This window comes from Simochromis diagramma, unplaced genomic scaffold (assembly GCF_900408965.1).
Source record: "Simochromis diagramma unplaced genomic scaffold, fSimDia1.1 OVJJ01000612.1, whole genome shotgun sequence".
Lineage (NCBI taxonomy): Eukaryota > Metazoa > Chordata > Actinopteri > Cichliformes > Cichlidae > Simochromis > Simochromis diagramma.
The window spans coordinates 628,455-651,323 of NW_024387419.1; the positions used below are offsets into that span (position 1 = coordinate 628,455).

A 22,869-nucleotide genomic window follows, 5' to 3' on the forward strand; every position below is an offset into this window, starting at 1 on the left:
TAATTGTATCTATTAGAAGTTTTTCCCCAAGACAATTTACCAGAATCTGAATATTTTATTAATCCCAGAGGAAATTAATTGGTCACAGTTGCTCAAAGGCAGTAAGAACAGTACGGATAAGTTAAAGTAATTCATTAAATACACTGGAAAATAGTCCTAGTAGTAAATATAACTTATTATAGAAATATCCAGATATAATACAGCACAAACTGTTTATGTTTCAACATGTGATGCTCAGTGTGGGGGATAATTTTGCTGACTGTCGGATGATTTTTAATATAAAACTCACGCTTTTCATATAACAGTTATTATTATTGTTATTTTGATGACCGAGTTGTCGAACTTATTGGCGAACCAAATTTGGGTAAACGACAGTTCTTCACTCGACTGCTCTTCCTGGCACCGACGGTGCCAGCCTTAAAGCGGCTGAGCTCTTAAACCGGAAACTACCTCCTTTGGGTTTCAAAATAAAAACCATGGGCTTCGACGTCGCGTAAAAATAAAAGCTTTAACGCCATATAAAAACAATAAAAAATGTAAAATGTATGCATTTAATATTCGAGTATAATCTTAAAACGTGTCGGACTGTAAAAGCGCCAATTAATTTATACGACGGTTTTTTTTAATTAAAAGACTTAAAAGGTGGACGTAGCTAATTTTCGCTTACTTGACGACGGTTTACCGTTTGCGCTTTAAGTGCCAAAACGACAAATGCAAACAGTTGTTATCGCTACGTTTCACCAGCATGAGTGTCCAAGCAGGGGACACTTTGCCGAGACCTTCTTAAATGTACATATTGCGTCACAAAACCTCAGTGTTGGGGTGTCGGTGGATGACGCAGGGTTTTCTCAGTTAAGTTTACACAGGATAGTGTTGACATAAGCAGCTCCCGCAGAAGAAGACGACGGTGGGGCAAATAATCCGAGTCACAAGACTTCTTCTCCTTCTTCAGTGAGCCGCACGACTGCTTTCTTCCCTCCCAGGTAAAGTACGGATTCATTCGGCTTTTTCTTTCATTATTGATGAAGCAAGGCGCAAAGCACATTTCGGTTAAAAGCAGCAGCGCTGATGAAAGTTAGCCGTACGGTTACACCGTGTCGGCTTGTTTGACAGCTCGGTCCTCGTCACGAGGAAAGAGGCTAATCCGCTGTTCCTGGGACCGCGCTGTGTTTTTCGCTGCTCTTGTGGCGTTTAGCCCCGAAGCCGCAGGCATGTAGCAGAAAGAGAAGTGCAAAAAAAGCGGAAATGGTTGCGAAAACTTCACCCGTAAACACAGATGTGCTGTCATTAACTCTGCAGCCGCTGTGTGGTATGAAGCGGGTGAGGAGGACAGAGAGCAGCTGTTGTCGGTGCCCGTGTCTCAACAGTAAAACAGTTAGCAGGGGGGCTCTTTGACCTCTTACCTGTGCGCTACTATGTCTAACTTTTGGACGAGTTTACGTGGTAAACATGCAGCCGACAGAGAGAGAGGTAACTAAAGCGGAAAAGCGGATACCTACCGTGGGGCTAGTAGAAGTTAACCCTCCCTCTCTTCTTTGTTTTCCCCCTACTTTCCCCCATTAAAAGGCTCTGAAGGGATGGAAAACCCCGGGTACTGCTCCGGGAGCTTTGACGGCCTTCATCATCCCAGCGATGACGATGATGACGAGATGGTGGACATCGCAGGAGCCACACTGGACTTCTCGACCACGGACGACGTCCCTCCGCTCAGCTCAGGTGGGGCTGCTGCTGCTGGTCTTTCCAACGCCTGGTTTCAGTGCTGAGCTTTTTAAAGTTCATAAACCATTTCAACTAAACTCTTATCAGGGAGTTGTGAGGCAGCTTCAAAGCACAAGTCATGTAACTTGCTTCAGCTAACTCTGGCATTAAAAATCCCCCTCAAAGTAAATAAATACAAAAAAAGAGTTTAAATTCAGGAATCACTTTCAGCCTGTTTCCTGCACGACTTCTTTCTTCTGACAAATGGGGGGCGGGTGTGCATGGTGATTTTATATTGATATTTTATTAAATACATTCAAGTACTCTGGAATTATTATGGGACAAGCGGGCTCATTTTGCCTGATTGGAGGCAACGTTTTCTGCAAGCAGTTGCAGTCTGACTTGGACTGACTGCAGTCACTCAGAGAGATTGTTGGAGGTTTGCGAAGAATTGCTGCATAACCTCTAAACGCCACAGAGTCTTTGTCAATGAGCGCAACTCGGGGAGACTACACTCACCTCGCTTTGTTCTGGTTATATTCCTAAAGAACAGGAGAGGTTGCTGAGGGCATTTCTGTCTGTGTAGACGGCAACAGATATGTGATTTTGGAGGATTTGTCACAGTTGATTGTTGCATTATCAGAAACAGACTGCATGTAATTGCCAGCTTGAACCCATTCAATCACAGACTGATAGCAGACTGATTCCGTCTTACTTTAATGACAGGGTTGGTCAACCATCTCATTTTGCAGCAAAAACATAACTGAAGTGACAAAAAGGCAGGAAGGGTGTGGCAAAATGTTAAAAACTGCAGTAATATCGCATCGTGAGTGAAAGATTGTGTATTGTGGGGTATCTCGGTGATTTCCACCTTTACTGTCAACGTAACATGTATACAATAATTATGAAGTGTGGGGCATGCAGTTAAACACAGCAGTGTAAACCGGTTGCTGCTGTTTCACAGCTAAGGTGACTCTGGGATTGAGTCACCTTAGCTGTAAGCTCGTCTGAAAACGCTACGTGCTATACATGCTCCCAGTGACTTGTTTTACTAATTAATATTAGACTACACGGCTAGTTTAAAAGTAAAACAACAATCAAAGTGTGATGGACAAGGTTAAAAACTGATGTATTTTTGTCCCCTGCTGGAGATAAAAGGAATTGACCTGAAGCTAGCAAATGTCTATCACAGATCACACATAGTTTACATCTTTTTGCCAGTATTTTCTTATACAGCTAATAACAGGAAGGAGAATGTTTGCCAAGAAAGAGGTCTTAGTCAGAATTAGAAGAAGGTCACGAGTTTTGTAATCAAATTATTTCACTGAGTTGTATTAATCATAACCGTCATGGTCAGAACTAACAGGAAAATATGCAGACTTCTGTCACATAATGTAAGACTGACTTTTACTGTATGTAGACAGTTTGTGCATAGGTGTGTAATTACTTGTAGTTTCAGGCCCATTTCAAATTCTGAAACAGTCATTTGCTTGTATATTATAAACAGTCATTTGCTTTTTGATTGCACAATGATATCATTACATTTCCTGTGTCTACACAGGACTCTACGTACTCGAGTACGTGAGGAATTGGGCTGTTACTCAGTAGCAGCCTGGCTGTTTGAATGTAGTAGCAGCTTGATAGTTTAGAGAGCCTGGCAACTGATTTTATTTTCTACCCCCGAAAAAAGTTGCACTGCAGATGCTAGTGTGGCTAAACTGATGTCTGGAAGTGTTTGCGTACTCTGTGATTAGTGTCTGTTAGTGCTCTCAAACACTGATAAGGTATCAGTAGTTTGTGTGTGTGTGTGTGTGTCTGCGCATGTCACATGCTTTGTGACTCACCTGAATAAACAGTTACCGGGAAACGTACAGATTTATTGTGTGTGTATATATATATAGATATATATATAGATATGTGTGTATATGGCTCACCCTCCGGCTGTAAATAAGCCAATTAACTGAGATAAGAGCTTTACAGTGTTTGAGAAAACAGTGGAAGGTTTGATAAGTTGGTTACTTTAAGAAAATATGCAAAAATCATGTCTGGGTTTTTATTTTTAAGAATTGCTGCCAATTTAAGAGGATGAGTTGGAGGGTGAAGCAGGTCAGAATAAAAGAGCTGTGCTTCCACTTACGGTAGTTCAATTCAATTGTATTCATATAGTAGGGCTGTGCGACATGACCAAGATCTTATATCCCGATATAAGACATCTATCGTCGAAACACGATATAAATCACAAACATTTAACATTTTCTTTAAATTCTGTGAATCTCGGGCAGCTCGCCTCATGTGAAGTGTTTCCAGTTGGGCGTCGTGTACCTGGAGTCGAGTGTTTTAACCGATGCATGAAGCTATACATTTTTAGACATAAGTTGTAACGGCCGGCATTTTCTTTGTGAGTATTTATTACACAGTGGGGAAAAGCCTGTTCTAACGTTTGAGTCTAAGGTTTATTTTTTAGCACCTAATGACTCTTTGTTTCTTCTCATCTGTAAGCACTGCGTACTCTTTCACTTGATTCAGTTTATTTTGAAAAGTCTCAACAGGATCTTGAGATTTATTGTGAATGGTTTATGTGGAGCCACACGATGGTTTTACCGTCGTAGTTGCTAATGACAACACACAAAAACAATCGCTTGTCCGTCAGTAGTGTGGTTATATTAAATATAAGAGAAAGAGAGAACTTTAAGAAACTAATATAGCCACTACAGTGACCATCAAAACAATGAAAAAATGTTGCCGGAAACAGTTTATTTTGCAACAACACGAAACAAACGATAGACGTTTTTATATCGTCATCCGATATATATCGTTACATCGAACAGCCCTACATGGAATCACAACAGCAAGTAAGGTAAAGACCACAGAATAATACAGAGAAAGCCCTACCCACATAAACCCCCCTCTATGAGCAAGCCCTTCCAACAGTGGGGAGGAAAAGCTCCTTTTTAAGAGGAAGAAAACTCCAGCACAACCAGGCTCGGAGAGGGGCAGCCATCAGCCATGACTGGTTGCAGGTGAAGGGAGGAGGATTTAATTTGGAGACGGGACCTCTTTGACCTCACTATTTATTTTTTTTTATTTCAGTAAATTTTATTTTATTTTATGTTTGAACAAAAAAGTAAATGAACACGAACGCTGACCTATGATACTGAAGCCTCCGACATGGTGGCCTGTTAATAGCTAAAACTTTATGCTGTTCTCAGTTGTACAATAGTTTTTAAAAACACACCTCAAATATTCACACAAATCAAAGTCTAACTGAAATAATGGTCACATGAAGTTAAACAATAACAGTCCCATTACTCTTTGTCCTACTTAGAAAAAAATCACATACAAAATATTAAATCAAACAACTAAACATAAGCAAAAGTAGACATGCATGGAAGGACATTTTTAAAGAGAGTATAAGACCTCAGTGCAAAATGCACAAATTAAATGGACTAAAGAGGATGTTTGCAAATTCCTTTAATCAGAAACAAGACTGCCTGGTTACTAATGATGTCATGCTTTCAGCATGCAGTGGACACATTTTTCTTTTTTTAATTCTTGCTTTGTCACCATCAGACCTTATCACCCCACTCCCTGCATGCGTATTTGGCCAATTAGAGCTGAGATCCAACAGAGGAATTGAGTGAATGGAGTCATTTATTACACAGCTTTGTTAGTTTGTTTTTTTTTATTGCTTTTTGTTTGTTTTGTTGTTTGTTTTTTTGCCATTTGCAAGGTTATAACATAGTTGCTGTTATTAATTGACAATCCTGTGAAACTCCTGCTAGTGTGTTACGGTCAATTTGTCCTATTGAGAAGTTTGAATCTTCCTGAAGGGGATTTGTGTTCTTCCAGAACTTACTGACCTGTAAGGAGCCTTCCTTTCTTCATCTAAAGAGAAGAGCATTGTATCTTACCCACAGACACTCTCTTAGTAGTTTTCATGCTGCCACCCTGAGAGCCTGAGCGTGTTTATCCTTACCACTTCCTTTTCCTCATCACTGACTCTACCTGCAGGTTAAGCAGCAAACATTTTTCCAGCTCGCTTCCGTACAGCAGAGTCGGATATAGCTCAGATCGTTCTGTTGTCAACTTGACCTACCCTAAAATAAAATTTCAGACAAATTGGCCGACTGTACCTGTTGCCAGGGCAAATAAAGGCGAAGGCAGTGTCAGCAGTGTGCGTTATTAATCTTCCTGGTTACTACTGATGTCACAGTGACATCACCAGTTTAAGCAGAACAATAAAACGGTGCCAACAATAGGTCTGCAGATGAGATAAAGATTTGCTCTCAGTGGATATACTACCTGCTGCTCCTGCTGTTGAGCTGTGTGTTTCACTGTGTCAGCTCTTTGAAGCCAGAGAAATATTTTTCTTTTTTGTTTTTAGCTTTTTATTTTTTTTATTACACAATGGTTTATGAAAGAAGATCATTGCTCAAAAAAGAGAGAGTAGAATAAAGGAGAACCAGAAGTTGAGTTTCATGCAGGTTTCAGACTAATTATATAATTATGTGCCTGGCTCCAGGGAACTCAGGAAACATCAGCTAAAACTCTTGGGTTAATATCATCCAAGTGGAAAACTCGCGTAAAGAAAGCTAATTTAAACTCAGTTACTGTGGTAAGTGTGAACCTAATAAAATAACAATATATGCTTTGACCAGCGTTATTATCGGTCAAGGAAAATTGTGTATAAGCCATGTGTCTCGTACACAGTGGCATCCACCATGAGTTAGGTAACAACTGGGTTACCCTTAAGAGTGAGTGATCCAACTCTGAACTTAAACTGTCCCACTCTCAGACCCTGATAAATGACAACTCGTCTTTCTTTATGTTTCCTGCCATTTTAATGTTTCAGCTCAAACTTCCTTCTTTTTGTTACTTTCCGTGGTGAAGCTTGGCAGTAGAAAGTGTTTGTGTCATTCCTAACCGGTCGTTAGCGAGCACTTGAACCTGTTACCAAGCAGGCTCGTTTATATCCTTGTGTAACCTGTTTTCCAGGGACTCATTAGCCTGCGGTGTTTGAAGAGGAAAGTTTGGGTTGGGGAGGCACTGTTAGTCCAAATACTGACATCAAAGTGTTCTGAACCTTCTGTCAAACACTTCTGTGCAGTGAAGGTTGTCCTTTATGTCCTGTATATCAGGGGTAGGGAACTCCAGGCCTTAAGGGCCGGTTTCCTGCAGGTTTTAGATGTGTCCTTGATCCAAAACAGTGGATTTAAATCGCAACCTCCTCAACATGTCTTGAAGTTCTGTAGAGGCCTGTAATCATTTGACTCAGGGTGATATCTAAAACACGCAGGACACCGGCCCTTGAGGCCTGGAGTTCTCCACCCCTGCGGTATATGGCTCTTCTTAGTCCTCGTGGCAGTGTAGACTGTGTTCATCAAAAGAAACAACACTTTCCCCTTGAAATCCTTTAATCCCCCAATGGAAGTGAACATGTTGCTGCTTCTCCCAGCTCTTTGCTTTCCTCCATGTCTGTTATCTGCTCCTGAGTACAGTAACAAGTGAATTTGTCAAATTACATGATTTGCTTAGACCGTGCAGGCACACATAGAAAAAAAAAAAAAAAGTGAATGTATAAGAGAAAAAAAATTCTGTGAGAATATAAATTAATACATTTTAGAGATGTCTGGCACAACTTCACCTACTTCCAAGTTGAGCGGAGAAAGATAAAATAAACTGGTGAGATGGAAACTCCAGAAACACCAGGGAACAACTTCATTAAGACGCCGATATGTTTCAGCTTGTGGCCTTCACCGAGGTCATTACAAAACACCAAACAGTTTGTGTTTCTTCTATGGTGACATTTCTCTGAAGGAGAAAACTTTTTTACTTAATGAACATCATTTAAGAGCTTTTTTTTTTTGTATATATTACAAAAAAAATCTGTCTTGAACATCCACCTGGCAGACCTACTGTGTCTGGAATTGGAAATGCAACTGAGAGAATATCAGGTTTTGTAGAGTTTTATATTAACAACTTCAACTAGGTCCTATTTTCTGCTTCAAAGAACTCCCACCTATTAACCCTCATAATTATGTGTACCTTAGATATTGAATCTTCGTATACAAACACTGATCATGAACCAGGCCTAGAGTCACTGGAACATTTTCTTCACACTATGTCTACAAAATCACCGTCTAATATGATGAATTTTACTTTGAAAGGGATCCGTTACCAATTTACTGGAGTTTGTAGAATTTTTTTAAACGGACACTGTGTAGGTTTATGTTATACTCTTGATCATAGTACTAAAAAAATAACTTTCTTGACTTAAGAGTAACCAAAAAAATGACAAATATCTGTCCACCTGTCTTTATTCCAAACCTACTGATCGGAATACATTATTTCACGCTGGAATACAATAAAAAATAAAAATAATTTAAAGACTCTACAAATGGCAAGATTATTGATGTAAAAGTCCTTATTACCTGCAAAAATAACATTTTGGTCCACATGATAGAGCCTCCATGCAACAAAATATATCAAGGAGAAACCTCCCGTCCTCTGAAAGAACAAATGAACAAACACGGATGTTCTATTAAGAGGAATGATTTAACCAGCCCTGTTGCAAGCCATTGTAATAAAAAAACATTGTAGCTCGCCTTTATTCTTTGTAGGCATTGGAAGCTATTGAGGCATTCTGGATATTCCATTTAAAGAGTGTATTAACGGGTATGAATAAGGATCTATCTGTTAATGAGTTTCTGTGATTCACTAGATTTTTGTTTTTATATGTCTAGAAAAAAATGGTAATGTAAAGAAATTCATTTTTACAGTTCCTGTGATTGTTGTCTAATTTGAACTAGTTTGTGGTTTTTTGCACATCTGGGAATGAACCACTTTAAGTGATATCCCTTTTTAAATCTGTAATGGTTCGGTCAAGAGCTTAGTTGAACTTTGGTTCAAGCATTCAAGCATCATCAGCTTGAATGCTTGGTCAGCCTATTTGCGTGTTAATGGGTGATTAGTTGGTTTTATTTTTTTCTCTGGAGTATACTTTTTTTTTTTTTTTTTTTAGTTAAACACAAACTGTTTGGTGTTTTGTAATGACCACGATCAAGGACACAAGCTCAACGGCGTTGGTCTGTTAATAAAGTTGTTCCCTAGTGTTTTAAGTGTTGCTGGACCTTTCATCTCACATAATTTCAGAATATTGAAATTTTGTCTTTCATTTAAATATACTTACAGTTGAAATCTAGGAATTTAATTTGTTTTCTTTTTTACCAAAGTTTTTCATGTCCTTATAATGGCTCTGATATTACTCCTCCATCATTTATTTACCATTTCCTTTCTTTTTTCTTCATTCATTCATTTATTTATTTATTTATTCTAAAATTGTGTGAATTGATATCGATTATCCACAATAACCTTCTCCACTGTAATTATAATCCCACGTGTTTCTGAAAATATCTTGGGTGTGCCAGCTGCCCACTGTTGACACCGCCTTGACCCTTATTCTTTGCTGTATTAGAATAGAATTCAACTTTATTGTGATTGCACAGGTACAGGGCAACGAAATGCAGTTTGCATCCATCCAGAAGTGCTTTAGTGATATAGATATATTACAATATATATTAGCAATAATATAGATATGTGAGTATATTACAGAAATGGGTCTATTATGGTATGTAATATGTACACGGTATGAAGTATGTTATGAATATGCTATAACTACAAGTATGTACAGGCTATGAACAGGATATAAATATGAAAAAAAACCCAACTATACAGAGTATGAAATAAAGAACTATACAGAAATGGGAACTATGCAAGTTGTAAACAGTTATAGAATTAAAAATGATCGTATGATTATTTACACAGAACTATACAGTAGTGCAGTTAAGAGGCTATATAAAGTGCTAGTGGTTGTGAGTGGTGGTTCAGTCCATGTTATTATTGTGTGTTTGAGGGTTGTGTGTGTGTGTGTGTGTGTGTGTGTGTGTGTAGGTGGTTGTGGGTGTGTGTATGTCCAGTCCATGAGTTAACGTGGGTCAGATGTCAGGAGGCAGAGTTCAGGAGTCTGACAGCTGTGGGGAAGAAGCTGTTCCGGTACCTGGTGGTCTTAGTCTGGAGGCTCCTCTAGCGCCTCCCAGAGGGCAGGAGGGTGAAGAGTCCATGTGATGGGTGACTGGGGTCTTTGATGATTTTCCCAGCCCTTTTCAGACACCGCTTCCTGTAGTATTAGCAAAACTGTAACAAATGGAGAGACGATTGAAGAACTACAGCCTTGAAATGATGCATCTAGTTGCTTCAGCTCCTTTTATTATGTAGACATGTAGTTAATAAATGTGCATCTGAACTCTAACAGTTTGAAAGGATTTCCAAAGATATGATGGAAACGTGAAAAGCACTATTTTTGCTCAGAGAGACAGCTAAAGTTTTTAAAAGTGTTTCAAATGACTCTTTGCGGTCCTGTGAAAAATGTACTACTGGTGTAGTTAGTTTGTACCTTTAGCAGCAATAAGTCAAAGTAATCCATTTCTGTGTGTTAGCCCTATCTTCTTTACAGTGTTTCTTCAGTTCATTGGGGTTTGTGTTCCTTTGCTTTATCACTTGTGCTGCTGTTGTTATCCAAAGTGCTTTCATTGCAGCTCAAATTGACTGCCAGTCCTGCTGCATCAGGCACTGAACTGTCTTATCACACCATAACTATGAAAACAGGTTATAACGATTGACAGGGACTTGGCTGCCTGTCACATGTTACAGTGATAACTATGAAGTACTAAAATGGACAAAATCAAACGCAAATGAATAAATGGTTTATTAAATGAATTAATATATCATTATACAATACAACAAGTACTTTAAAATACTTTTTGCATGAATTAGCACACTAGTTTGCTTGCCAAATTAAGTTTCTCTGTTTTTATTATTAGTGTTCTTTTTAAAATGTTTATTTATGTATGTAGGTATTAATCTATTTATGTTGATGAATTTGTTTTTTCTTTTGGAATTACTTTATAAGTGAACTAAGCGTGGAGTGGGATTACCTTTTGTAAGTAAATGTGTGAATAAGACTAATGCAAATGAAAGCGCTTATTTTCATAATGAAGCAGAAATGCATTCAAGAAAGTTACAAAACCTGATGAGGTTTTCTATAGTGGGTCAAGTAAAGGTCATCTGGGGATACTTAAATGTTAAAACAGCTGCCAATTTGTCCCAGCTTTACCTCTATAATAGTAAAAATTCCTCTTCAAACCACAAACAGAGCCAGAGATTTGCTGAGCTTACTCATTCTTCCTTTTACTTCCTTTTACTGCAGTGACCGCTTGCACATTCATATACGTTCAGGTCCACCCCCAGACAGTTTGAAGCATATAATAAAGAACATTGCCTTTAATAAAATCTGAATTAAAATGTCTTCTGTTTTTAAAAACAACAACAACCTAGAATCGTGTCAATTGGTAACTGCCTAGATTTACCACTTCAAAGTTTTCAGTTACGTTTTGCTGACTTGTTGATGTTAGTTCCTCCTTTTCTGTAATGTCTGGGGCTGGGCCACTTTTCTGCAAAGCTGCCTGTCAGTAATTTTCCAGCAGGACTATTGCATCACATCCTCATATTTAAAGGGTCTTTCAAAATATGATCTTCTACATATAAGGGAAAAAAATCAAATCAGCCACAGACACATATTCCTAATTGATTTATTTTTCCCCAGACCTGGTAAATATGACTTTTAGATCTCTAGCTTCGTAAAGTAATGACAGCCCACTATGTTAGTGTGTTTCAGAGTTTGTTTGTCAGTCATCAAAACGTCACAGGGGTCACATGAGACGCCATTTCCCATAGAGGCAAGACCTGAAGAGTTCAAGGTTCAGAGCCTTACTGGAGCCTTTTTTCTTTGTGTGTGTGTGTGTGTGTGTGTGTGTGTGTGTGTGTGTGTGTGTGTGTGTGTGTGTGTGTGTGTGTGTGTGTGTGTGTGTGTGTGTGTGTGTGTGTGTGTGTGTGTGTGTGCTGTGATGATCAGTCTGGTTGGTTCCCTCAGGACGCACACTCGAACACACAGCGAGTGCTGAACTCAGCATGACGTCCCTTGCTGGAAACCAGCAGTGTTGCTCTGGGGGAGTCTTCGTGTTGTTAACCCAGTTTCTGGGAAGCATTGGATGTTTTCTTTGGCTTTTGGTATGGATTTGTAGCCGGATGCTAGTGTGTTTCTTTGCTCTTTGATGGAACATGTTTGGCCCAGTGCTTTGAAGGTTGTCTTTGTAACGTGTGCATTTGTGGGGGGAGTTTTTTTTTTTTTTTAAGAGTGGCTGAGTGGTCAGCATACCTTTTTAGAGATATCCATTTCCATTTGGTTGTGAACCATATATCCATTTTCACCAGGGATGCACCAGTCCAGCTTTTTTTATTTCCACTGTAATACCAGTAAATTCCAGTAGTTGAGGATATGAAATACTGAATAAGTTTTAATCAGTGATACAAACAGACTGAGAATCCCTGTTTACGACTTGGCTTGATTAAACTATTGCTTTTGTAACTTAAAATAAATGCGGAAAATAATTACAATCAAGCATATATTAAGGTTTCTCACATGATTTTGTCCATGCATTTCTCAATAATTTGCTACCATTTTGGATGTGATATAACCAGTGGTCGCTAGGGGAAACGTATTCCTCGGCTGGTTGGGGGTGGCTCCTGGGTCTGTCTTCTTTTTTGCTGACGATATTCAGCTATGTTATTCATTTAAGCCGCCTGCTGAAGCTCATAAACTCCGATCTGATTGACTGTTTAACCAACAGTAAACAATGGTTGAACAATAATTGCTTACAGCTAAACCCGGCCAAAACAGAAACTTTGATTATTGCACCAGACCAGTGCAATACCTGATATTAAACGGCGACTGGGTGACTTGGGTTTCTCAGAGAAACATAACCTTAGAAACCTGGGTGTTATTTTTGCTGAAGCTTTTTCTTTGGAGGGACATTTAAATCAGATAGTAAGAACCTGCGTTTTTCACTTGAATAACATTTCAAAACGTAGATCCATCGTGTCAACAAGTGAACTCGAGATGATAATACATGCTTTTGTCTCTACAAGACTCGACTACTGTAACAGCCCGTTTACTTGTCTAAACAAAAAAGGTCTAGCTCGTCTACAGGTTGTTCAAAACTCTGCAGCGAGGCTACTGACCCGCTCCAACAAGGGACCTCATATGACCCCTGTGTTAAACTCGCTGCACTGGCTACCAATCAGATTTAGGTTCCATTTTAAAATTCTAGTTTTAACTTTCAGAGCATTACAGGGACAAATGACCTTTATCAGGGAAATCAGAAATTGATGAAATTGAATGTTTAAATGTGTAAACATATGCGTAAGTACAGTATATATGACAAAACCTGAGCTTGTACAGTTCTAACCAGCCTGAGAGTCAGTCTTTGGTATGACCACCTTTATTCTTCAGCACAGCCTGAACTGTCTTGCCAAGCAATCTTGTCTTGTCATTTCTTTAAACACAATGAATTGGCAGTTTTTTGTTTTGTTCTGTTTTTTGTTTTTTGAATCCTTGTCATACTTAAAAATAAAACCTCTGCAAATCGGATGGTTTCCAGATGTTGTTGCACAGCGGGTCAAAATCTGATACTACTTGAAACCAAGCCACAAACCATGATACAGCCTCCACCGTGTTTCACAGATGGCTGTAAACGCTCACTGTTGTACCTCTGTCCTGACTCTGTCTGTACATACATACATCATACATACATCTGGACATTCACAGTGGCAACAGGTGTGATGAAGTCCAAATTTAAGTTTTGGCTCAAATATTGTTTTCAGCTAATAGCTTGTTTGTGTACTTTTATTTATTTTTTTGCCTGTCAAGCTACTTTTTCATAGAGTCAGCTAAAGAAACAGGTTGCTAGCAACAAAGTGCTTAAAGATGTGATTTAAAATATTTATTTTTTGCCTAGTCTGTTATAGGGTTGGGCGACTGGACGACGATATCATCGATAGTTTTTAAAAGGGCAATTTATTTATTTATTTGCCCATGAGTAAGTTTGCTAATAATGATAGAGCTAATAGAAGATGTCAACAGGAAAAAAAAATAATGCTGTTTTAATAGCACCCTCTTTCATCTGTGAGTAAATGCCCCCTCCTCAGAGTGCGCCCAAATGCTTGTTGATGGGTTTACCTCTTTCATCTGGTTTAAAGCCAAAGAAATCCCAATTTGGCAACTTTACATGTTTTTAGTGCTGTCAGCGTTAACGCGACGTCATCACGACAACGCGATTACCAATTAACGCATCTGGAGCGTAGACTGAGTCAAAATCCCTGAAACATCTCTGTCAACGCATTTCGGGCAGTTTGTCCAAAGTTTGTTTATTCTACGCTCCAGATGGGTTGAGCGCGTTAAAAATTTTAATCGTGATGACCGCGTTTAAGCCCCGTTAACGCTGACAGGGTTTTTTTTGGGGGGGGGAAATTTGTTCGGCCGTGTTTGAACTTCTTCTGTGTGGTAAACGCGCAAATCAGTCCGTGCATGATTACATTGTTCCGCCCATCAAAAAGTCTGTCTCGACTGTCAGACTGATGATGGCCAGTTGGAAAATTTTTACATATCGCCCAACCCTAGTGTGTTATGTGTAGACACAACAATGGTCTGGACTGGACTGCAAATGAGTAAGAAAGCAAACAAATGTCCAAAGAAAAAAATCAGAAAGACCTTTAGAAAGCCTGAATTTTCAGTGTGGTTGAACCATGTCTACTGTAAATACTGTGTATCTCATAGAAATGTGATGGCTGTGTGTAGCAGTGAGATAACTGAATTCTCCTGAGTTCACAGCATTGTTGGCATCACTCGCTTTTAGTTCAGCGTCTCTTAATAGGGTTAAAGTGCAGTTAAAGTCCACGGTTAAGGCTATAAAAGTGTTAACTGGTAGTAATTCATTCGTTTGTTTAGTCGACTTTTATCCCCCCTTTTTAAAAGCACTCCGTCTGAGGTAGAAAAGAGCTTTTTAAATTTCAAATCTCTTTCACGGCTTTTGTTTTGCCTGTAGGTCAGCGGTGCTTATCAGAGCACGAGCTGTTCGGCAATTGATATTCAAGAGGACTGCGTTCACAGAATGAATGGAGAGTAAATGTAACCCACAGCCTGACCCTGTTTCACAGCACTGTGTACCACACAACCTTTCTTCCTGTCAGCTATCAGGGTCCCGCAGCATTCAGGAGGTGAAAGATCTTGTAAACACACGTGATCTCATTTTTACGCAGTAATCTGCCTTCGTCAAGCAGCTACAGCTCACAAACCTTTAAAAACAGCTCAGCAAGTCATCAAAGACTTCCCAGGAAGATTAGCCAGTCATTCACTTCCTTCAACAGCCTTCGGGGCGCTCTGTTGGAGTCCAAAGGAGGGACTGTGGGCAGTTTTCAGTCTGAGTCGTAGCACCGATTGTGGATTTTAAGTTTTGGGAGTTTGAGGGGGGGCTGAGGAGAGATGCACTGGGAGTTCTGGACTAAGAAGCTGGATGAGGAGGATTTGATTGAGAATGGTGAGTTTGTGTCACTGAGAGTGTTTTCCTTTCAGCTCAGATTTTCTTTTTCTTTTCACTGCCAGTGTACTCTGCTCTCACGCTGTCATAAACAAGAAGTGTGCTTTAACAGAGCCGAGAGTTAAATAGTTTCAGCACAATCACTGCAACTACTCGGCAGTCATGTTCAGAGTTTTATCTACTGTCTTCTTTTATACACCAACTGTTTAAATTTGCACTAAATCTTAAAACCTCGACTTTGCTTTGCTCTGTTTTTCTTGAACTTTATGGCACCAGAGTTTAATTATTAAGACCATTTATGGCCCATCATGCAGTGAGTCATGTGGTTGGCGTGCTGGTGTGTATGTCACTGTAATTGATACAAGACGCAGTCCAAACAATGGTCATGTCTCGGTGTGTGACTGTTTAAGGTCTTTTACACTCAGTCTGAATAAGTGTGTATTTGTATTATTGGGTGTCTCTGTCACTTTGATGCCTTCTTTTGGTCTGTTTGAATATCGCGTGTTTCATCAGTTTTTGGTAATCAGGATCAAGATAGGATTGGATAAATTAGGACATTTCTGTTTTACAGCATCCAAAACGTACAAAAGTACAACATGTACAATAATGGCTTAAACGAAGCAGAGTAAATGTGTAGTGCAATAAAATAACACAAACTACAAAATGACAAAAATGTCAATAAAATAAAAACTACACAGCACAAAGGCACTCAATTAAATACAAAAAATAAGGTAACTAAAATGTAAATAAAATGCAATAAAACACTTTATCATTACAGAAGTTGAAATGAAAATCTATAAAAATGTAAATAAAATGTTAAATAATAAAAATGCATTTTAGATGGATGAAAATTTGAATATAAAACAGCATGACTGTCAAATCCAAATGTAAATAAAATGGATATGGATCTCAAGGAAAAATAAATAAAAAATATAAATAAAATATTAAGTAAAGATATATTTAAAAAAAAGTACATAAATAAAAAATATATAAAAATGTTGAAATCTAAATAAAATACAGTAAATGCAAAATAATTAAATATGATAGCTATTGTATGTTGAATAACTTATCTAAAAAGCTAAATGTAATACAACACAGGCGTATTGCAAAGCAAATAGAAATAAGGTGTAAATGCAGCAAGAGTGTGTTTAATGGGGCTTCTGCTGCTTTTTCTTCTTCAGGACTTTGAGCAGGAAGAAGTGTTTGTTTTACAATCTGAATAAAACTGTTGGTGCTGTCAGTGCACATGGAGAAAGGAACAAAACCAAAATGTCTTCACACAGAAATGAAAATTGTTAACATTTCAGCCTGGGAGAGATCTGAGGATTAGGGCGAGGCCCTGGTTTGCACCACAGTTTGTGTCCAAGGCTGAACACAAGCAGAACAAAGCATAACACACTTCATGATTTTGAAAGTGTGAACTGTCAACAAAGTTGTTTTCTTTATTCTGAGATTTTTTTTTTCACTCAATCACAGTGTCAGGAAAGGAAAACAATTTAACACAGATGTTGCATTTCCACATCGTGTGAAGGACTCCGAGATGGACTTGGATGCAGGGCGTTGAGCACAATATGACCAAGAACATTTTTCCAGTTATTTATGTTTTGTTTTCACATTAGCAGACCATCACTATCAGGGTCATGGAGGCCTGCGGCCTGTTCCTGCACACAGTGTGCAGTATGGCTAATAAATGGCACGAGGGCGGGTACGATAAACCTTGAACTTGTTGTTGTTGTTGTTGTTGTTGTTAAAGATGAGTGATTATTACCACAGGTATGTCACAGGCTTCATTACCTTCAGCTGCCCTCTGACGTTGCAGAAAGGGATGTTTTGCATAACTTGAGACAGTGATGTCTATATCAGCGGTGTCAAACATAAGCCTCGGGGACCAGAATCGGCTTGTAAAGACTCTAATCCGGCCCACTGGACAGCTTTGGATAATGTAACAGAGGGCCTTCATTTTGGACTTTTAAGTGGATTTTCATAGCTTTTAGTGTTTCCTGCTGATAAAGACCTCATCAATTGCCAGTCACACTACAGTAGTGCTGTAAATGTGCCAGTGAACAAGGCATTTTGACACCTGCAAGAAGGATTCTTGTCAGGAGTTTATATAAATGACATAAGTTTACAAACGGGGTCTCAAACCAGGCTTCCGGTGATTGGGCAAAACGATCCATGTACCGAAAAGGTTCATACTTAACGACGTAGCTGTGGCTACAACTTTGCCTCTGCATGACAAACTGTGCCTTCTTTTCCCCCTTTTATTAATTCACTCACCCATACTGGTGTTCCTCTAAACCATGCTGATACAAATATCAACAGATCAGTTCTGTTAATTCACCCTGTAAAACCAGTCTAACCTGTCAGCTCGGGTGTGTAGAATGTCCCTTTTGTGTTGTCGCATAATAACATTCTGCTGCTGTAGTGTTACAAAACGCAGAAATGTGAAGTAATCCTAAATCAGACCAGCCGTGGCTTCCTGATCACACATCAGAATCACAAGCTGGAATTTCACCACACTGCACTCCATGATCACCTGAGGAGAGCCATCTTCCTAACACTAATGTAAGTTCATGCGTACTGTGGGTTTTTCCCCCTTAGTTCTCAGGGGTAGTTCTCTCCTCTGCTTTCCAAGTCATTACAATTATATTGTGCTCCGCACTAATACTCAAGTGAAAACACTTTTAATTTCAGCTCAGGCCATTGTTTTGGGTTCATAATAACACAGTTCCTCACTGCGTAAATCTGAAGGTCTCCCTGCGTCGTTTCCTGTTTCCATTTGGATCTGTTTTTGATTGGTTGCTGCTGTCTGGATATGATTGCCTGTAGCGCCGACGCTGCCACGTACTCGGGCTCTTTTGTTCTGGAGCTGCTTGAGAGAATAAAGCAGAACTCGATCTCAGAGCCTTGTGTGTCTTTCCCTCAGACTTTCATCAATACAGCATTGTATAGGATTGGTGTTATCAAAATCATAGAAGCAGGCTACAATGCACTTTTCCTGTTGCTCTTTTGTGGGCAATGTTTTTTTTCTTTTTACCCTTTTTCTTTGCTTTGTAATAAGACTCAGCAGTGGGGTTACCACTCTTAGCATTTAGGCCTATGTGTGTCTGTGTGTTATTTTATACAGCAGTCAGATTTTGCTTGATAATAATAATGATAATGGTACTCAGATTTATATAGCGCTTTTCAAGGCACCCAAAGCGCTTTACAATGCCACTATTCATTCACTCTCACATTCACACACTGGTGGAGGCAAGCTACAGTTGTAGCCACAGCTGCCCTGGGGCAGACTGACAGAAGCGAGGCTGCCATATCGCGCCATCGGCCCCTCTGGCCAACACCAGTAGGCAAGTAGGGTAAAGTGTCTTGCCCAAGGACACAACGACCAGGACAGAGAGCCCAGGGATCGAACCGGCGACCTTCCGGTTACAGATTTCAATTTGTGTTTTTTAAATGTAATATTTTTACTGTCTCCCAGGGTTTTAGCTGCCTTTGATCCAACACAGCTGATTTAAATGGCTGCATTTCCTCCTCAGCATGTCTTGAAGTTCTCCAGAGACCTGGGAATGAAATAGTCATTTGATTCAGGTGTGTTGGCCCAGGGTGAGATCTAAAGCCTGCAGGACACCGGCTCTTGAGGCCTGGAGTTTCCCACCCAGACTTAAATTCAGACAATTTCTTTTCTACTCCCGACTCTGTATGATGTCAGTGAGAGACCCATTTAGGCCTGAATTATGCTTTAGCAGGAAATCTTGCATTGTAACTTATGACGTAACCAGAAAGTCCTTTTAACCTTATGCCGTAACTTGACATGTTCCTTACAAGTAATGTAACTACTACGACTTCAATGATCCAGAAGGTTGCAATGTAGGATTAAATCAAGTTTCAGGGTCACACAGGCATAGAGACCAGCTGACAACCTCCCAGCAGCCGCATGTCACTGAGGAAAATGTGTGATCCCTGGTTGGTTGACAAGTGGTAGCTGGAGGTTGCTTGATGTCGATAAGTGAATCAGTTGCAAAGAGGTATGTAGTGCTGCACTGAAAAAGCTCCTTGAAGTTGCTTTGATCACAAAGCAGGTTGCCAGCGGTCGCCTGTAATTTGCCTAGAAGATGCTGACTTGTCTGCAAACACTCACTAACTGCTCACCAAGCTTTAGTGAAACAGTGGAAAGTGTGAAAAACAAGCTTATTTCTGACAGTGTAAGACAAACAAAGATTGCTTTGAACAGTTATTCATGCAAAGCTGCTCTGTTGGACTACATGAATAAACATGTAGAGTCAGAATGAATGCAGAAGGTCCCCGGGAAAAGAATTGAGCGATAGTTTGTGTCTGTGTATTTCAAGTTACACCAACTCGGCACAATGGTGATGGTACATGTTTCTGAACAGCTTTTCTCTGCTTGTATATCAGAAACCTAAATTTCTACTCTTAGATTTACTGCAATTTGTGCTCCTAATGAGATAAACCTGTGGTCTTTCCTCTTCCTCCATCCTCAGGGCAGACCTATACTGATGTGCATTTAAATTGAGTTTCTCTGCTCAGTAAATGAAGCTAACACTGGTTATTCTAGACGAGTAAAGCTTTCTAATAAATCTTCAAATGTCTTGAATCTTGCAGTTCTGCTGACGTTGTGACAGCTAAAGCGGAAAGGTTATATTCCGTATACATCAGTCTGTGGTCCCATCGTTGCCTCATTGCAGGAAGTGCTGAAGAGACAGGTGTTTGAATGTGACTTCATTGCTCTGTCTCAAATGTACCTTCTGTCCCTTGCTTTCAGGAGTTTACGAGGAGAGTAACGGCACCAGCAGAACAGCCGGTATGAACGGTAACGGTCCCAACAGGCTTGTTGACCCCCTGGAGGATCCGCTGCCTGGAGTGGGCACCTATGAAGACTTCAACACCATCGACTGGGTCAGAGAGAAGAGCAAAGACCGGGACAGACACAGGGAGGTAAGGAGGAAGGATGTTTTTTGGGGGGAGTTAGATGAATTTCACTATCATACCTATAACAAGATGAGGAATGTACTCTCTGGGTGCCAAAGCAAGCGTCAGTTCAAGGTCAATTTTTTTTTTTTTTTTTTTGGTAGATCTGGGTCCGTCAAATGGTGTCCAAATCAAAAATACAAATGATTACTGCTTCGTTTCCTCGTGTTTGGTGCGTCACTGTTCGTTGCCTCAGTGAGTCATCTTCAGATCACTTATAAGTGGTCCACAAAGCTCCCGAACGACTACTTACTCAGTCCTCTAAGTGATGCTATTGGGGATCTATTTTGTCATCTTTGCACTCTCCCCATGAAGTTGTTTGACAGATATGTTCATATGCCTGCTTACATTAGCAAACTCCTGCATCCATGGGTTTGGTGTTGGTTCATCGAGGTGCTCTGATCAAAGCTCTTATTGGTTCCTGGTCCTAGACTGAAAACTAAAGAAGACTTTGTGTTTGAGTTTGCGGCTTCTAAACTTACATTAAATGCACTACAATGTCATTTGATACCTGTGGACTGGATTTATTTATTTTTTAAATTTGTTTATGATTGTGAATCACTTTGTGATCCCGCTCTGTTGCTTGTTTTATTTAGCATTATGTGGGTTGTTTATGTATCGCCACACTTTTTAGAGTAGAAACAGGGACGACGGAGGTTATGTGCAGATGTAGCTTGGACTTGACGCTTTATTACATGAGCCGTCAATACAGCAGCACATGAGATAAATGTACTTAAATATAACTCGTCACTTTTTGTCTTGACCAGCTGTATATTTTCAGAGGTCTCAGCGTCATTCAAATGACTTTAATGTCATGTTTTTAGGATATGGAAGAAATTTTTCACTTTCTCATTTCTTTCATTTCTCCGTTCATCCAGATCACCAATAAGAGCAGACAGTCCACTGTGGCCCTGCTGCACAGCATCAGTGATGCCTTCTCAGGGTGGCTGCTCATGCTGCTGGTGGGACTCATGTCAGGTACTCCACACACTCATCCCCACACATACATTTATTAATGCTTTATTACACCACAGTTCTCTTCAATAACAGGTAGACACAATCATAAGGAAGGAAAAGCAAACTAACTCCAGATGCTGTGAATTGAAAAACACACTGCAGCATAAAGTATGCAAATTCTTTATACGCTGCCGTTTTGAATTGGGTGTCTCGCACATAAATTGTCCCTCTTAAGTGCAGCAGCTCAAATTCTGAGTGGTTATTGAAATGTTATCATATCTTTGCTGAATTTGGGACCTCAGGTCCTGAGCAGTAGGGAGACAAAGTTAAAGAGGCAAGGCTGAGATGCTTTGGGCTTGTCCAGATGAAGGATAGTGGATATACTGGACAAAGGATATTAAAGATGGGGCTCAGTAATTAGAAGTGAAGGAGGACATGCAGATGGTTTGTTACACAGAAGGATGGCAGGGATTGGGTGAGATGGAGGTAGATTATCTGCTGTGGCAACAGACTTTAGGGCACTGCTCTTAAAAACACAGTTATTTAACTGATCTTCCCAGGCCGTACTTTCAGGCTTCTGAAGCACTTTGATGGAAAGCGTTTGTACTTGCTCAGACTTTTTCTCTTGTTTCATTGCTGCCTGCATCAGCTGAACATTATATCCCATGGGGTGACAGAAAACGGGTTTAGAGCCACGACGTAGCACGAGCACAGCACTGAACATATGCGGGGCGGCACATATCTAAAGGAAATGAATGTTAGCAATGTTGGTTAAAAATCTTTTTGTTGACCCTTTGGGTTGTAAACTTGACTTGTTCAGATTACAGTGATCCACTTCTCTGACATTTGGTCGCACTCAGATATGCATAATAAAAATAATAAACGTTATCTATATAGCACCTATAAAAACAGAACTCAGAGTTATGCAGAGTACTCAGAGGCTAAATTCAAACAACCATAAAAGTCGAGATTGTTAAAACAATAAAGGGAAAATGTAAGACACAAACCAGGCAATCACAATAAATTGTGTGATTCCATGAAAAAGCACAGCGTTCTTCAGGCCCTGTGCAATAACGTGAGCGTATCTAATAAAACAAAACTGTGCAAAGTTTGACTAATGTCTATGACATGGGGACCTGGATATTTTATGTTTTCTCATGATTCACTGGAGGAAACTTCAATAACCTGTATTTTGTGTAAATTGTACCATCATGTGGGTGAGACGTATCAGTCAAAATAAAGTTCTCCTCACTTACATTTTAATACCAGGCTTATCTTCTAGCCCAGATTTGTTCTGTCTCAAAAACTCGTTTTAAAACTCATCATTGTAGCTTATCTCAGTGAAAATGGAGAGCACTGTTACTTCTGTTCCCTTGCTACTGCTGAGACCTCAAGCAAGGGAACAGAAATAATAACGTAGACAAGTTAAGGCGGTAACCGGACAATAAAAGGCTGTAAAAGTAAATTACTTGTATTGAGAGGACAGAATACAAGTCTATATAAAGTGAGTTTAAGATGAACTTTAAAGGAGGTCAAGGATTTGGCCTCATCTCCTCAGGCCGTTTGTTCCGAAGAAGAGGAGCACGATCTGTTTTAGACTTGAAACAATTGGAGAGTCTGCTGAAGCCAGTGTTTCCACAGTGTGTCTTTCTCGTGTCCTCCCCTAACCCTCCAACTGGCCACAACAGATGGCTGCTCCTCCCTGAGCCTGGTTCTGCCAGAGGTTTGTTCCTGTCAA

General features: G+C 39.7%; 1 protein-coding gene across 4 annotated transcripts in view; it reads left to right on the forward strand.

Annotated features, from left to right (window-relative positions):
- The first annotated feature begins 493 nt into the window (after nucleotides 1-493).
- Nucleotides 494-22,869, forward strand: part of clcn5b (chloride channel, voltage-sensitive 5b) — a 44,195-nt gene continuing 21,819 nt past the window's right edge. The window contains exons 1-4 of one of the 4 annotated variants that reach the window (XM_040012581.1): nucleotides 494-983; nucleotides 1,567-1,716; nucleotides 19,969-20,141; nucleotides 21,053-21,152. In XM_040012581.1, coding sequence (XP_039868515.1) covers nucleotides 1,578-1,716; nucleotides 19,969-20,141; nucleotides 21,053-21,152 — 412 coding nt within the window. In that variant the 5' untranslated portion in view covers nucleotides 494-983; nucleotides 1,567-1,577. The other 3 variants (XM_040012580.1, XM_040012582.1, XM_040012583.1) reach the window with 3 other exon arrangements.